At 40.0% G+C, this 15,689-nt stretch overlaps 1 protein-coding gene across 6 annotated transcripts in view; it reads right to left on the bottom strand.

The window, feature by feature from the left end:
- The window catches only part of MAST4 (microtubule associated serine/threonine kinase family member 4), a 275,824-nt gene that overhangs the window by 213,535 nt on the left and 46,600 nt on the right, over positions 1-15,689 (bottom strand). For all 6 annotated transcript variants that reach the window (XR_013233058.1, XM_077347278.1, XM_077347279.1 and 3 more), the window contains one exon: positions 12,543-12,664. Coding sequence is in view for 5 of the 6 variants with exons in the window: in XM_077347278.1 (XP_077203393.1) it covers positions 12,543-12,664 (122 nt within the window). In the remaining variant the exon portion in view is untranslated. The remainder of the gene's footprint in view (positions 1-12,542; positions 12,665-15,689) is intronic.

Genomic DNA, 15,689 nt, shown 5'->3' with positions numbered 1-15,689 from the left:
ATGAGAAGTGCCGCATAGAATAATAATTCTGATCTTGCCAAAGTAACAGTACACTACACACAGTTTAGACTCTGAATATTGTTTAAAGTCTACCTAGAAGATTCAAGGTAGTGTGCTACGTGAAGTAACCCCTAACCCTGCTTTCAAACAACACACAACCACACAAAAAAATAGAAAAAAGATTTTGAAGCTTCACATCAATCCCTGTACTTTAGGCAGAACTAAAGCATGGAAGACCAAAACTGACACACTTTTCTTTCATGACTTATGATAGTGACTAGCAAACGGGCAACAGAGTCAAAGAAGGTTTACACTCTGAACTTATCAGTAGCCACACAAAATCTTTTCACAGCCACTAGAATCATTCCTAACCACCCAGGTAGGAAATAAGATACATGGAAATAGCAGGAGTAACATGCTAATTGAGTCTATCCTTGTACCTCAATCAATCAGTCAATCAATCAATCAAATTTTATTATAGTCGTTCAGACCAAGTTATATGAACTCCATACATAAGAGACCAAAAGAATATGGTCATTTAATATAATACAATTTAAAGCAGATCATAAAATAGGACTTAAAACTATACTACTTTAGAGCATCAGATTTTTATGCGGCGGCACAAAACTTAGCCAGCTGAGTTGTCACCTGGGAGGACTCATCACTTAGCAGCCTCTTTGCTCAATCTAGAAGAAGAAGAAGAAGAAGAAGAGTTGGTTCTTATATGCCGCTTTTCCCTACCCGAAGGAGGCTCAAAGCAGCTTACAGTCGCCTTCCCATTCGTCTCCCCACAACAGACACCCTGTGGGGTGGGTGAGGCTGAGAGCCCTGATATCACTGTTCGGTCAGAACAGCTTTATCAGTGCCGTGGCGAGCCCAAGGTCACCCAGCTGGCTGCATGTGGGGGAGCGCAGAATTGAACCTAGCATGCCAGATTAGAAGTCCGCACTCCTAACCACTACACCAAACTGGCTCTCCCATCATGATGTTCTGGCAACTTTTTAACGAGTGGTTCAATCAAGTTGCTACGAAAGTCTACATAAGCAGGGCAGTGGAACAATATATGCTCTCTTGTATCAATTTCGCCACTCCCACAAAAACATTGTCTTAGCGTAAGGGGAATGTTCTTATAGCGACCCTCTAGCGCCTATATTCTGCACAATGGCTTAGGCCCCAGATTATAAAACAGTACACAGAAGCCGCAACGATTTGTGGGAATTGCTTCATTTGACCCATATTAACTTTCTCTTTTTCCATTTTCTCTTTTCCTGCTTCCTTCCCATTCAACAAATTCTTTTATTCCCCCCACTTCCCTATTGTCAGCATTATTTATTATTTATTTACTTTATTTATACCACACCTCCCTCCCCAGTGGGAACTCAAAAAGCTTACATCATTTTACTCTTCATTTTATTGCCACAACAGCTCTCTGAAGTAGATTAAGAGGTCACCCAGCAAGCTTCCATGGCAGAGTAAGTAGTCAGTCAATTAGTTTATTATTACAGTCCTCAACCAATGCAGCAGAGTAAGTAAGTAAATAAATACATTTATGTCGGGACATTAATTATAACCAGACTCTAGGAGATGTCACAGGTTTACCCAGACATAAATCAAGCTGTGTTTATAGGCTAACCACCTGTCTAAGGGCAAATTCCCACCCCAGCAAAGATCACAACATCGGTTCATTTTATACCCAGAAATGATGTCACAACACTCTAGGAATTTGCTTATGTCTATGATAAAAGCCTTAGAAAGCCTTAGAAATGGACCAATTGCTAGACCATCATATCATCATTTCCAGGTATAAACTAGAAGTGACACTGTGAAATCAAACTCTGCCCCCCAAATATTCCCTCTGTTTGGCTGTTCACAGGACCTTACTACCAGATAAGTAAAGGGCAAAGGATCTCTGCTCTCGCATACCTGTCATGCCTTTTGGAGCAGGAAGAAGCAATGTAAGAGACCCATGTTATTTCTATCAGCTCCGAAAGCAGCAAGAGATGAGAGAAATGCACACATATCCACACAGCATGAACACTTTCAGGAGACAAGGTTAGCAGTGGCCACTATTTAAAGCCATAGTGGGTGGCTACTTGCTAGAAGAATAAACATCCTAGACACAAATTCCAACTCTGAAATGGAGCCCAATCTCAAGTTTGATTCCGGGGTCAGATGCACTGAATGGCAGAAATACCTCAGTTTGGTTGCTTTAGCAAGAATGAATTAGCCTGGTTCCATTTCAGAGCTAGAAATTCTTTACATTGTCTAGGCTTTGCTATTGAAGCGATCTTTGGTGAAACAAGGTTTTACTGGGACCTTGTTCAGCATTGCTTGGTGAATATATTTGTGAATATTTTCTTCTGGACTAATTTCACTGCACATCAAGATTCAAACAGGAAATTAAAAAAAGACTTTTTAATGACATTAAAGGCATTGAGAGTGTGTGAAAAAAGACTTCTTTATTTATGTCTTTTTTTTGTCATACTTTGTTTTTGTGTGCTCCTTATTCCCCAAAAATTTCCCAGGCTTTTGTCCAGTACAGCTGTTTGAGTCGTTTAAACCTACCAGCTGAGTAGGGTGATCCACTCATCAGCTGTTAGGTTTAAAGGACTGTGAGCCATTTAAACTCTTGGTTTGTTTCCCCCATTTCCTTTTGCCCAGACAGCTTCAAAGCAGGAGAGAACGAAATGGCTGCCAGCCATTTAAAACACTTCCTGTGCAAACCAGCTTCGCTTGGAGCATTTTTGCTCGGTTCAGGGGTCAGTTTAGAACCACCTTGAAGTGAACCAGAATTGTTTGGTTTGTGCCCATCCCTAGGCAGAATATCCTGCAATGAAAGATGAGGGGTAGAGAAAGAGATCGCTTGGGAAATTAAGGATGCTGACAGTTATCCATTGATAATTTTTAAAAATTGAATGTGATAGAAAAAACACACACGGTCACTTATACACTATCCATTTTCCCTCTCAACCATTGCCATTGACAGACGTCATTTCGAGCTAGCTACTCAGGGACAAACTAGATGTGATGGCATCCTAATATCCACAATGGGGACAGCTCTGCCATATTAAAAGTTACTTTAAAATGTAATGAGGGGGCCCACAGTGCACTGGGCTGAAACACTCGTGTTCTCCCACATTAGCACCTTTTCAAGCACTGAAACAGTCATGGAAGGGGGGAATTTCAGCACTTGAAAAGGCATGCAGAGGGAAAACAACAGTAAGCCTGTTGCCTTGTGGGACAGATCAGAACCTCACGGCATTAAACCACCTTTAAAAGGCAGCAGTGTTCTGTGGCAGACATAAGGACTCTCACAACTAGTTTGACCCTCGGAACCTAGACACTACATTCTGCCTGAAAATCTGAAAATCTAACCACCATTAATACAGCTCTGCGAACCAATTCACATTTGTTTTTGTTTTTTAAATGCACATATGCTGGCCTTTACATCACAAGTCACAAGTAAGAAATAAAAGATGTCAACAATTTGAACAGCTAAAGAGAATGGGTTAGTACTATGAAACTGCATCAGAGACGTGGCCCTATGGCCTTTTCTCCACTAGGAGCTCTATTTTCATTAGGCCTTCCGTTCAACCATTCTTGAAAACGGCTGATCACAGAAGACTCAAAGCCATGTTTATCGTCACACATCATTTAATTTGAGTCCAAAGATCATACTATCAAGTCAGGGCTACTGCTGTTTTGTAAACGGGTCTTTATTCTGAAATGATAACCTGATTTCTATTCAGATCCAGGTCAGGGAGAGAAAACACACATTTAAAAAAAAATCTTGTGTATGTATCATATCATATGTGTGCTTCAAATCAATCTGGTTAGCATTAGACAGTTCCATTCATCTATGAAAACTGCCGTTGGGTGATTCTACCTTCAGGTCAAAACTATATGTGAGCAAGAAGTCAGAAGATATTTTTTTCCTAACTGCTTTTGAAATACACAAACAACCTATAGGAATGCACAGACATTAGGGTTGTTTGAATAATTTAGGAAAATTCTAATCAAATACAAAGTAAACATGAATTTAAAAATCAGTTGAATAAGCAGTCTATTTAAGTATTCATCAGCTAACATTTAAATTTCATGACCTGTTCTAACACATCTATATAAATTGAATGTTGAGTTTTCCTACTGACTGCTAGTATGTGTTTTATACACCTTTATAAACTCTAGAAATGATTGTATGCAACAACCTAGAGCTGTACTTTTAGAATTAGAGCTATACTTTTAGAATTCCAACCTGGAAAGTTTTGTGCATTTTAAAGCAGCTATATCCTAGTTGCAATCTTACAGAAATCAAAGGCAAAATTAATAAAAGGCTAAGAGAACATGCATCAATAAAACAATATATGGAACTGACAACACAGAACACACTTGGCTGTCATGCCACCTAGTGGACACCATTTACACAGAACATTTGAGCAACATTGGTTACAGAAAGCAACCCCATCCCTGAAAATACTTTGATCTCACCTCCCACTACACTGCTCTAATAATAAGTAGTAATAACCAAATTGATAGTACCAGGATCAAATCAATATAGTAACTTTTTCGTATTCTTACAAAGTTTCATCATAACAGCTCCTACTCCTATAAGTCTCTAACAATCTCCACTTTCATTTTCAAACATACAATAATCTTAAGAGGAAAGTTAAAAAGTTATCTTCCAATGCCAACTTGGAAAAAGGCGATAAAAAAGGTGAATGTAGTAATGCGCTGTATCAACAGGTAAGGCACAAGCTGTCATGCCTAGCACAGGTGGGAAAATGTTAGGCTTACGAGGCTCATGATCTGGGCCTCCATTGAGAGGGAAGTGTTCAGAATCATGCCCAGACTCTTGACAGAAGGCACCAGTATAAGTTGGGCCCCATCAAGAGCTGGGATATGTGCCAGCTGGCTCTCTACATGCCGACACAGCCACAGGACCTCTGTCTTGGCTGGATTCAACTTCAGCCAACTCCGTTTGAGCCAATTCACCATGACCTATAGGCATCCGGCTAGATTGTCAAGGGTGTTGACAGATTGCAGGCCATTAACAGAAATAGCTGGGTGTCATCTGCATATTGGTGACAGCTAAGCCGAAATCTCTGGATCAGCTAAGTAAGAGGGCATACGTAAATGTTAAACAACACCAGGGAGAGTATCGCTCCCTGAGAGACCCCACAACTGAGGGCCTGATGCTGGGAAGTCCTCCTCCTAATGCCACTCAGACCTTTTCAGACACTTATGGGCTGTGCCTCGGATCCCCAAATTGACTAGCCAGTGGGACAAAAGCTTATGTCAAACACTGCTGTCAGATCTAACAAGAACAGCAGCACCAGTCTACTTAGATCCAGTTTCCTCCAGAGGTTTTCCATCTAGGCGACCACAACCATTTCCATCCTATGGCCAGGCTGGAATGATTCTTCCAAGAACCCCTGTAGCTGTCCTGCAACTGCCCATTCAATCACCTTGCCCAGGAACACTGTGCAATTCTACAACAACCATCTCTGGGCAGCAAATCAAGGTTTTTAACCCATCAGTTCTACTGATGGACCAATTCTACTTGATCAACTCCAACAGTAATCCTAAAATCTTTTACAAGATACTTAAGTTGCTCCACTTTTTTTTTCTGGTTCTGCCTGCCATTTACTGCCCTCTGGTCTACCAACCCCACTGGACACCAGCCCCCACTGCAAACAAACTCTGTAAATTGCAAACTTTGTGTGGTTGTATATGTTCATGGTTCTCAGTTGCCTGTTGCATCACTTGCTCCATGGTTGGTTGCTCTGCGCTATCAGAGAAAGTTTGAAACAGAAATAGTTACGATTGTTCAAGCCATCAGTGCTAGACAGCCCATGTTTTAATGTTCCATTTTTCTGGAGATAAGCAGAGTTTAAAAATATATTATGTTGAAACAATTATGTCATCGAAAGCAAGAGAAGACTTTGTAAAAAATACTCATGCCTGATATAGTTTAATTTTGTACTTAGTTGACTGTGTGTGCAAATCTCATGACTAAAATAAACACTGTTTTGTTATATTCTTTTTTTATTGTTTACATATTTATCTTTTTACCAAAATAACCACTATGAAAATATAAAAGGTGCAATTTTATATTCTTGCCTGGGGTGCAAAATTAGCTAAAGTTCTGCCATATCAGGAAAAACTGGATAACCAGTGCTTGTAAGCTGTCAAAGAACATTCCCTCATATTCAGAGAAATTCTGGAGCAATTTCCCAAAAGCACAGCCTTCTCCTGGGCCTGGTGACAAGTAACACTCACATCAATCAATCTCTATGAAATAATTCCCTTCCTCCACAACACTAAGGCCCCTATAAATTTAGAATTCTAAAGGACAATTTTCTGACCAGTGAATAGAGTACAGTTCATCCCAAGCAGTGTCCACCTCAATTTTGTGCCTGAACTATGTTAACATTACTCACTCTTTAGATTAGGTGATTTAAAATCTAGCTCCTTTCCCCTCCCCCCAGATCTTCAAAATTCTTCTCTCTTCCTTTTCTGCTCCTTTTTCTATATATCCAGCCTTTTTCTGGCTGTCCACATCTCAGAATCTCAGTCTTTCCTGATCTGCAGTTCTTATTCCCTTCATTGTTGCATCCACAAATTTCGCAGCCAGGGCACAGAACACCCATGTTCTCTCTCCCCCTTCCTCTGCCTATCTACTTAGGAACACTTATCATGCAACCAAACATGTGTGGCATTGAATGCTTTATCCATGGGATGGGCCACAACTGGATTTAATGACTGTTCACAATGTGAATTATTTTATGTTGCCTCTTTTCTTGCCTTTCTTGCCTTTCTTTTTCCCCTTTGTAGCCAATAAAAGTGACCTTGTGACTTAGAATTGCCTGTTCTTGCTCTAATGTTACTCCAAACCAGGGTTGGGGGAACCGTTTGTGAAACTGCCTATATGTGTACCATCCTTTGTTTCCTGGAAGACAATACTCTTAGAATCCATTATCTCTTCTAAGTGAGCATATACTGTTGGTAAGTTCTGATCTGTATAATGTTGATTTTTCCGCAATTGGTTTTTACCATTTTAATGTTTAAGTGTTGCTATTTTAATCCTTTGTATGTCATCATGAACTACAGAAAGGTGTGTGTGTGTGTTTTAACAGCCTGCAAGAAATTTCTGGGAGCTAATGTAAGCTTGAACCTTGCAGCAATTCCAACAATATGAATTCCACTGGAGTAACCATGCTAGTCTACTGCAGCTAAAAGAACGAGTTTTATGGTACTTTAAAGTTTAAAGGACTAATAAATTTATTGTGGCATAAATGTTCACAAGATACATTTTGCAAATGATGCAGTTCATTTTCATTCACAACAGCTTATTTGACAAATATGTTAGCCTTACAAAGTGTAAAAGACTTGAGTTGATTGTCAAACCAGGTTAAGGTTTTGAATAGTCTCAAAGGAGTTCCATGGCCATGTGTAAGCCTGTGACTGACCTCACTTTTCTACATTCACTGTCTCTATGACACACAGTTTAAATAATCAAAGGATGCTCTCAGCAACTCCATGACTAATTCAGTAAGTCCCAAAGGAATGAATGTACAACATGCATCATAGGCAGAATTTGGAAAAAGTGTCAAGAGACTCAAACATTTTAATGATCCCATGTACAAAAACACTCTGTGCTTTCACTGGTTTTTAATAGTATTTAAATACTTAAAAAAACACAAAATTGTAGTTAGTGATTCGAACAAACACAGTATCTGAAAAGCATGTTTTACATGCCAGCATTGTGCCCAGATTTAACACATCTCCCATTTAATGCTGTTGTTGCTGTTTTTGGGGGGTGGGAGTGGGTGGAACTTATATTTGCACTAATATACTGAAGCTACTAGTCGGATCTTGGCTGCTAATCAGCCCTGGTTAGTACCTAGATAAGAAACCAAGGAAGTCCAGGTTTGCTACACAGAAGCAGGCAATGGTAAGCCACCTCTGAATGTCTCCTGCCTTGAAAACCCAACAGGGTTGCCATAAATTGGCTGCAACATGATAGCACTTTCCACCACCACTGTTATTTTTCAACTTGCAACTTGTCAAGCAGGTAATAGATTCTTGAAATGGGAAACACAAAATAAGACAATGTTGACATAACGCTAGAATACATGTAATTACTAGCAGTTTCCATCTAATTATCATTACATTTGAAAACATTCTCATAATAGACAATTTAATTGCTATTTATAACATATTCAGTGCTTTTATTAAATATCTCCTAAACTAGTAGTGAAAACACCATGAACCAGCAGCAATAAATTCATCCAACATTATATCGAACAAACAACCTAAGAGTCCTTCTTTAAAAATAGAATGTCACAATTTTAACTCTCAATCAAAACTGGGAGGCACGCCTGACCTTGGCTAGGGCCAGGGCATTCTCAGTCCTGGCCCCAACCTGGTGGAATGAGCTCCCAGAAGAGCTGAGGGCCCTGCAGAGCTGTCAACGTTCCACAGGGACTGTAAGAGGGAGCTCTTCCACTAGGCATTTGGTTGAAGCAGTGCCAAGAAAATTGGGTCCCTCCCTATATAGGACTACTGTGGAGCCCTGTAGAGGCATAGCCCAAGGTCAACTGGGCAGAGGCACCTCTCCGGAGGATGATGATGGATATTGGGGACCGGTGTGCCCTGGTGTTATAGGCTGGGGTTGGAGGACAGATATAGATTATTTTACCCACCACTGAGGACTTTTGTCATTTCTGTTTTATGGGGTTTTATTCTTTTATTGTAAACTGCCATGAGCCGCGCTGGCTTGGGAAGTGGCAGTAAATAAATCCAATAAATAAATAAATAAAATAGCAAGGATACATACATAAAAGGTCACAAAAATAGCAAACATATGGGAGAAAATCCAGCAATAGTGAACTAAATGATAAAAAACAGTACAAAGTATTACAATGCTTCAAAAAGGTAATGCAGAAAAGTGAAAGTATAAAACCCTTACAATTTTACGCTACTTCTATTACTAGAAATGAATTATCTCTAAAGGCAGGAAAAGTAAAAAGGAAACTAGATCATTATAAATAAATAGTAGAACAGTAGAATACAGAACTGTTGATTACTTGAAGACCTTTCATTTTTCTCATGCTATTCACAAACAAGAGTTTCTCCCTCTGAGGCAGAGAACATCTGAATAATGGGTTTTCCCACCACTTAGCCAGAAGGGCAGGAACAAAAAATTATTCCTTTTCCTTTGTCCTTCAGTGGAACAAGCCCTGCCTCCAGTTTTCTTCCTGCCTTGAAGAGGGAGAGCAGCTAGCTTGAGGGTTCCTATCCTTCAGCTCAATTTTCTATAAATTCTTAACCTATTTATCTCACTGTCCTTCAGCTCCTCCCTGAAAGCTAGCAGCCTGCCAGGCAGGAAAGTAAATTGATCCTACCACCAGGCCTTTGGCGGCAGCCAAGAGTGATATGCACAAACTGCTAGCTATGGCAGAAAAGGACAGATATTATGGATTCTTCCCTGAGGCTTATTGCACGGTGCCCATTTTGGTTGAGGACAAGAGGCAATGGGCCTGGCTGGCACTGCCCCTAAACAGGCTGCACTGACCAAGGCAAAACAAAAGCATCAGTGAGCATGCTGAGTTAAATGCTGTACTAACAACTGGGAGCAAACAATGCTGGCAGGCACACCCTCCAGGGCTGTCCCTGACCAATGAGCGAACTGCATGGAGCGAACTGCAGAGCCAAAAAAGTGCACCCCAAAAGTTGATTGAATTGATTACGTAAAGGCCATTCATTTGTCTAATGCTATTTGCAAACATGAGTTTTTCTGCTTACACACAGATTAAATTACAGAGAAGAAAAGATCCTGTGCGGTCTTCAAGAATAAAAAAGAATTCCAGTTTTTCTAATAGATATATGCTGATTTATGATATGCTGTATAGGATTCTGCCTTCTAAAACTGCGCTATCACCTGTTTTGGTGCTACAACTTGCCTTAAACATTTCAGTCAAATTGACAGTTGCACACCTGCTTCTTCGTATGTATTTCTTATCAAGCTGACCACTGATCTTATTTGTACAACTGGTTCAGTTTCAAACAAGCAAAGCATTAAAAGCTACCATCTTTCTACCCTCTGCAGCAGAAACATATCATTAGTAGATAATGATTTCTACCCATGGATTTTTGAAGTAGGAAAGCTTGGCCTTCGTCATATTGGCACAACATTCAAATTGGTAAACTAGTGTCCTATATGATATGAATGCAGATGATTCAGATCAAGTGCTTATCTATCCAAGGAAAGAGAGATAGGCAAGATGAGAGAGAGTGGCTTGTGAACCAAACTGCCAAATTGTTATCTATAGCAAACTACTAAAGCACATTATGTCAAGTTGCAGGATTACTGAATAACCCATTAGCCGCACAGTTGCCATTCTGCATCACTCAGCTAAACAGTTCATCATTCTAAACTGTTTTATAATTAACAAGTAAATAAAAATGTGCATCTCAAAAAAATGAGAGCTTGCATCTCCAATTGTCTGCAGTATTTAAATGTGAATGTAAATCATGCAGCTGCCTATACCTTTTCTCTTCATAATTAAAAGCTTAGGGTTGTGCGATTTGGCCACCGAAGCAGCACCGAAGCAGCACCGAAGCAGAGCTCTGCGCCTGTATGCATGTGTCAACCGGCGCACGGGCACCCATTCCCCCCCCCGCCCCCACAGCACAGCTCTGGCTGCTATGAGTGGGAACAGCCATTTTGGCAGCCAGCTCGCAAAACTCTAAATAATACTTGAAAGACCGCCTACTCCCATTTGATCACGTTATGTCAAGATGCATATGATCACTCCAGTGATCTTCAGGGGTCCTGCTTTGAATGCCCCAACTATATGAGATTAGATGCCCATGATGCCAAAAACTGGGAAGTCCCTCCACAGGGAGATTCTTCTGCCACCTTCAATTGTTTTCCACCAGCAAGTAAAGACATTTGGGGACAGGGATATTGACATTCCCTCACTAATTCTCATTAGGTCCCCTCCATCTTTGTGAGTTTTATATGTTTATATTTCTTATGTGTTTTTGTTTTCTTTAAAATATTTATATATTTGAATTTTAAATTATTTTTAATGTCTGATATGTTTGCTATCTTGGGGACCATGAATTAGGTAGAAAGGTGACATTAAAATGTTTAAAATAAATAAAACATGAGCTGAATATTATTATAAATATTAATACTTTGCAACTATGTCAAATCAATTCAAGCTATTTGGTATAATAATTAGATTGTTCAACGATTTACAAGGATATACCTCCAGGCCTGTTCAACATAACAACAAAGACAGAGTTTATTTTAAGCAGACACAGCAGCATGAAAGTTAAAACTATGTAGCAAGGTGAAAACCATGTACCAGTCAAATAAGGGGGGAGGGGCAGGGAACAGGATAGTGTTGCCTATCTCAAGGTAGCACCTGCCAGATCTCTCACTATTGCAATTGCTCTCCAGCTGACTGAGATCAGTTGCCTTGGATGAAATAATTGCTTTGGAGGATGGAATCTATGGCACCATACCCTACAGTGGTCGTTCTCCTCCTGAAATCCGGCCATCCCCAGGCTCCACACCAAAATGTTCAGGTATTTCCCAACAGAGAGATGACAAGAAGAAGAATTAGATTTTATACCCCACTTTTCACTGGCTGAAGGAGTCTCAAATCAGCTTACAATCGCCTTCCCTTCCTCTCCTCACAACAGACACCCTGTGTGGTAGCTGAGACTGAGAGCTTTTGAAAGGACTACTCAGTCAGAATAGCACTATCAGAGTTGTGATGAGCTCAAGGTCACACAGTTGGCTGCATGTGGAAAAGCAGGGACTCTAACCCAGCTCACTAGATTGGAAGCTGCCACTCTTAACCACTGCACCACACTGGCTGTCTAGAACAGCCTAGAACAAACCTAGAACAGGAAGAGTGACATCAACAGAATGTCCTTTAAATTCAGACCAGAAAGCATTATGGTTCTTGAAGCTACTGTACATTTCCCATAACCTGCTTTAGCCTATTAGTGTTCAAGCATCCTAGACTGAGGGTGGCGGTTGGAATTTGCACTGCAGCTGCATTGTAACTCAATGAGGTCTTAATATATGCATTGTAAAAACACATTTTTTTAGTAAACCACTTACATGCAAAAAACAACTCACAAGAATAATAAGATGCCCTACAAAGCCTCACAACCTGACACTAGAGTATGTTTTTAAAGTTTTTTTTTTAAACAGATTACTTTAATTGGGGGAGGGGGAGGAGACTTACGGTAATGCATACTTCCAGCTAAAATTTTATAGGAAACAAGCAAGGCAATTCAAAGTTACAGCTCCCCCAGCAAACATAATTCAGGTACACTGAACATGTTTAGTACCATTGTATACGGTAACCGACAACAATTATGTGAAAGGCCCTGAATTATTGTGGCTTTTGGAAACCATTTTGGATTATTTGACTTTTATGCATATAAACTCCTAGCTATAATGTTATATTAACATTAGGTTCTTGAATAAACGTATATTTGAAAATGCAACTCACCAAACTGGCTGTCAGAGAAGGAGCCGACTGCCCAAGAGCTTGACTGCGCATTCGGACAAGGTTGGAAGTTTCTCCAGTTTGCCATGACGATTGTGTAACAGCATTTGGCAGCAAGTACCTACCTGTCAAGAAATTTTTTTAAAGTATCAATAAACAGGTTTCTGTAACACAGTTGCTCTCAACATTTTTACTGTTGAGAAACCCCTCGAGCCTATCGGGAGAGGCGGGAAATTAATAATAATAATAATAATAATAATAATAATAATAATAATAATAATAATAATAATAATAATAATAAACAGGGGTAGTCAAACTGCGGCCCTCCAGATGTCCATGGACTACAATTCCCAGAAGCCCCTGCCAGCATTCGCTGGCAGGGGCTTCTGGGATTGTGGTCCATGGACATCTGGAGGGCCGCAGTTTGACTACCCCTGCCCTAAAACATCCTCAGGCTTCGAGAAGCATAGCTGCGTACACACTCACCTGAGGCCCATCATGGGCCATTTTGGGAGGATAGGGTGAGTCAACATGACCATATATGGTCATGCCGCTCAATCAATGTTTAACAAAAAAGAATTTAAAAAACTGTTCAGGAAACTCTTCCAGGGCTGTCAGGAAACCCTGGGATTCACAAAACCCTGGTTGATTAAAGCCTGATCTAAGAAGATAAGACAGGATCGAAATATATGTTAAATATAAAATAGTTCCACATTCATTTCAGTTGGGGGAGATAAACTAAGTGAGCTTAGCTTTGAATGAAATGTGCCATATATATTTAATATACTAATGCATTAAACACATGTTATCACAAATGTTATATAATCTGAATCAAGCCCCCCCTCCCCCCATGGTTCTTGGAAAATAAATGTAATTTGGGCAGTAAGAGGATAAATTGCTTTAATGTCTGACCAGGAACAGCTCCAGGGAACTATATTTTATTATTACATATCTTTCACTGTTCCAATCCCAGATGGAAGAAACAGCGTGAAAGGTATAATTTTAATATTTCTCACACTAATGTATGGAGAACTAATACAATCATCTCTATTAGCCTTAATAGAAGAAGAAAAGAATAGGCTGGTTTTAAACCATTACTATGAAACATTTAATTCTTTTTACCTTATTTCCTTGTGGTTATATCAAGAAACTTTATTTAAATCCAATTTGGGAAGAATACCAGCAGGCACCAAAAAGTATGTTGCTGTTTAATTCATGCATCATTTGCTGCTTACAACTTAAGGAAATTAGCATCTGTCAAGTGTATTACTCAGCTGCATATGGTTAAAATTAACGGACAATGCTAGTTTCTTTGCCAGATTTAAAATAGAGATGAACACTCCCCTCCCCAATCTGTCCATTAAAGCCGATATAATTCAATCAAAGATAGAATTACAGCTGTCCTAATTATACTGTCTTTAGTTGTTGCATGAGAAACATTTGTACAAACCCCCAATAACAAAATTCAGCACTTTCTGCCCCTTCCCCTTCTCATGCAGTAATAAAAGCCATCTAAGCACACATTATTGAGATACTAAAATATTCACAGCAGTTTGGAATAATTGCCCAGTTAACATTTACAATTAGTGTTATTTTAATTCTTTGCTCTTCTAGAATAACTACTAGTTTTTCAATATGATCTGTAATAAAGGTAGAAATTAGATTCAGCCCAACCCTTAAGTCTCAACACATATCAATAAAAGTCAGTCAATGGAAAAACTTACAAAATGATTTATTACAACCTGAACAGCTAAAATGCTGGATTCTGGACAGAAAGTCTTTGTCTTAAAACAGAATATCATTGTTTGACACATTCACAGAAAATCACCAACCAATATCTAAAATACCTCGCCACTTACATGAATTTTTCTTCAGATTACTACAGTCTACTCAAAAAATTGAATGAATTGTTTTATAACAGCACATTAACCCATCTAAAGCATTTTTTAAGTTTCATAGTAAACTAAATAATAATAAAGCCCTTTATTCTTTTGTCCTTCCTTTTAGAACATATTATCTGAAACTGTACACAATAAAGTACTTCTTGGTTTTCTCCAAGTTTACTGAAACAAAATAAAGACAGACTGCTTAGCAAATGGCACTCAGTCCCAAAGGCAAAAGAACATTAGAAGAATCCGCTGGATCAGGCCAAGGATTTATCTAGTATAGAATCCAGTTTCCAACACCAGCCAACCAGATGCCACTGGGAAGCCTCCAAGCAAAAAATGAAGGCAGTAACCTTCCCCTGTTTGCATCCAGCATAAGATATACTGATGTGCAGTTTATATTCTACCATCCATTTCCTACAATGGAAAATCACTCCCATTGTAAGGGAGAGGTGATTCTCATCTAGTTTCCTTTTCCATATCCCTGGAAGAACCCTAGATCAGGGGTAGTCAACCTGTGGTCCTCCAGATGTCCATGGACTACAATTCCCATGGGTCCCTGCCTGTGTTTGCTGGCAGGGGCTCATGGGAATTGTAGTCCATGGACATCTGGAGGACCACAGGTTGACTACCCCTGCCCTAGATGTTTGGAAGTGGTAATAGTCTGGCTCAAGCAGAGTCACCTGAAACTCAACCCTTCTAAGACGGAGGTCCTGTGGCAGGGTAGGAATGGGCCAGATCAGGGAGCACGTCTTCCATGCCTGGACGGAGTGAAGTTATAGATCTTGCCCTCAGCCAGAAATTTGGGGGTGAACTTCGATGCCTCCTTGTCAATTGAAGCACAGGTCACAAAAGCAAGTGACGCTACTAGCACCCCACCTGGCCCTGACCAAAGTATAAACATAACAAGTAAACAAGTAAACAAATAGGACAACGGTGACCTCCAGACTAGATTTCTGTAACTCACTCTGTGGGCCAGCCCTTGTCCTTGACCCAGAAATTACAGCTGGTACAAAATGCAGCTGCAAGGGTTCTCACAAGTACACGCTGGAGAACCCATATAGCCATAGGTTGTATGTGGGAAGTGTGCCTGGCCTTGACAAGGACCAGGGACTTTTCAGCCCCCACCTGGTGGAATAAGCTTCTGTAAGAGTTTAGGGCCCTGTCAGAACTATCACAGTTCCACAGGGCCTGCAAGATGGAGTTCTTCCACCAGGCATTTGGTTGATGCCAGGACTAGGAATGTCTACTGGGTCGCTCCTCC

The sequence above is a fragment of the Paroedura picta genome, chromosome 7, assembly GCF_049243985.1.
Source record: "Paroedura picta isolate Pp20150507F chromosome 7, Ppicta_v3.0, whole genome shotgun sequence".
In the NCBI taxonomy this organism is placed as follows: domain Eukaryota; kingdom Metazoa; phylum Chordata; class Lepidosauria; order Squamata; family Gekkonidae; genus Paroedura; species Paroedura picta.
This window is presented reverse-complemented; position numbering and strand designations above follow the sequence as displayed.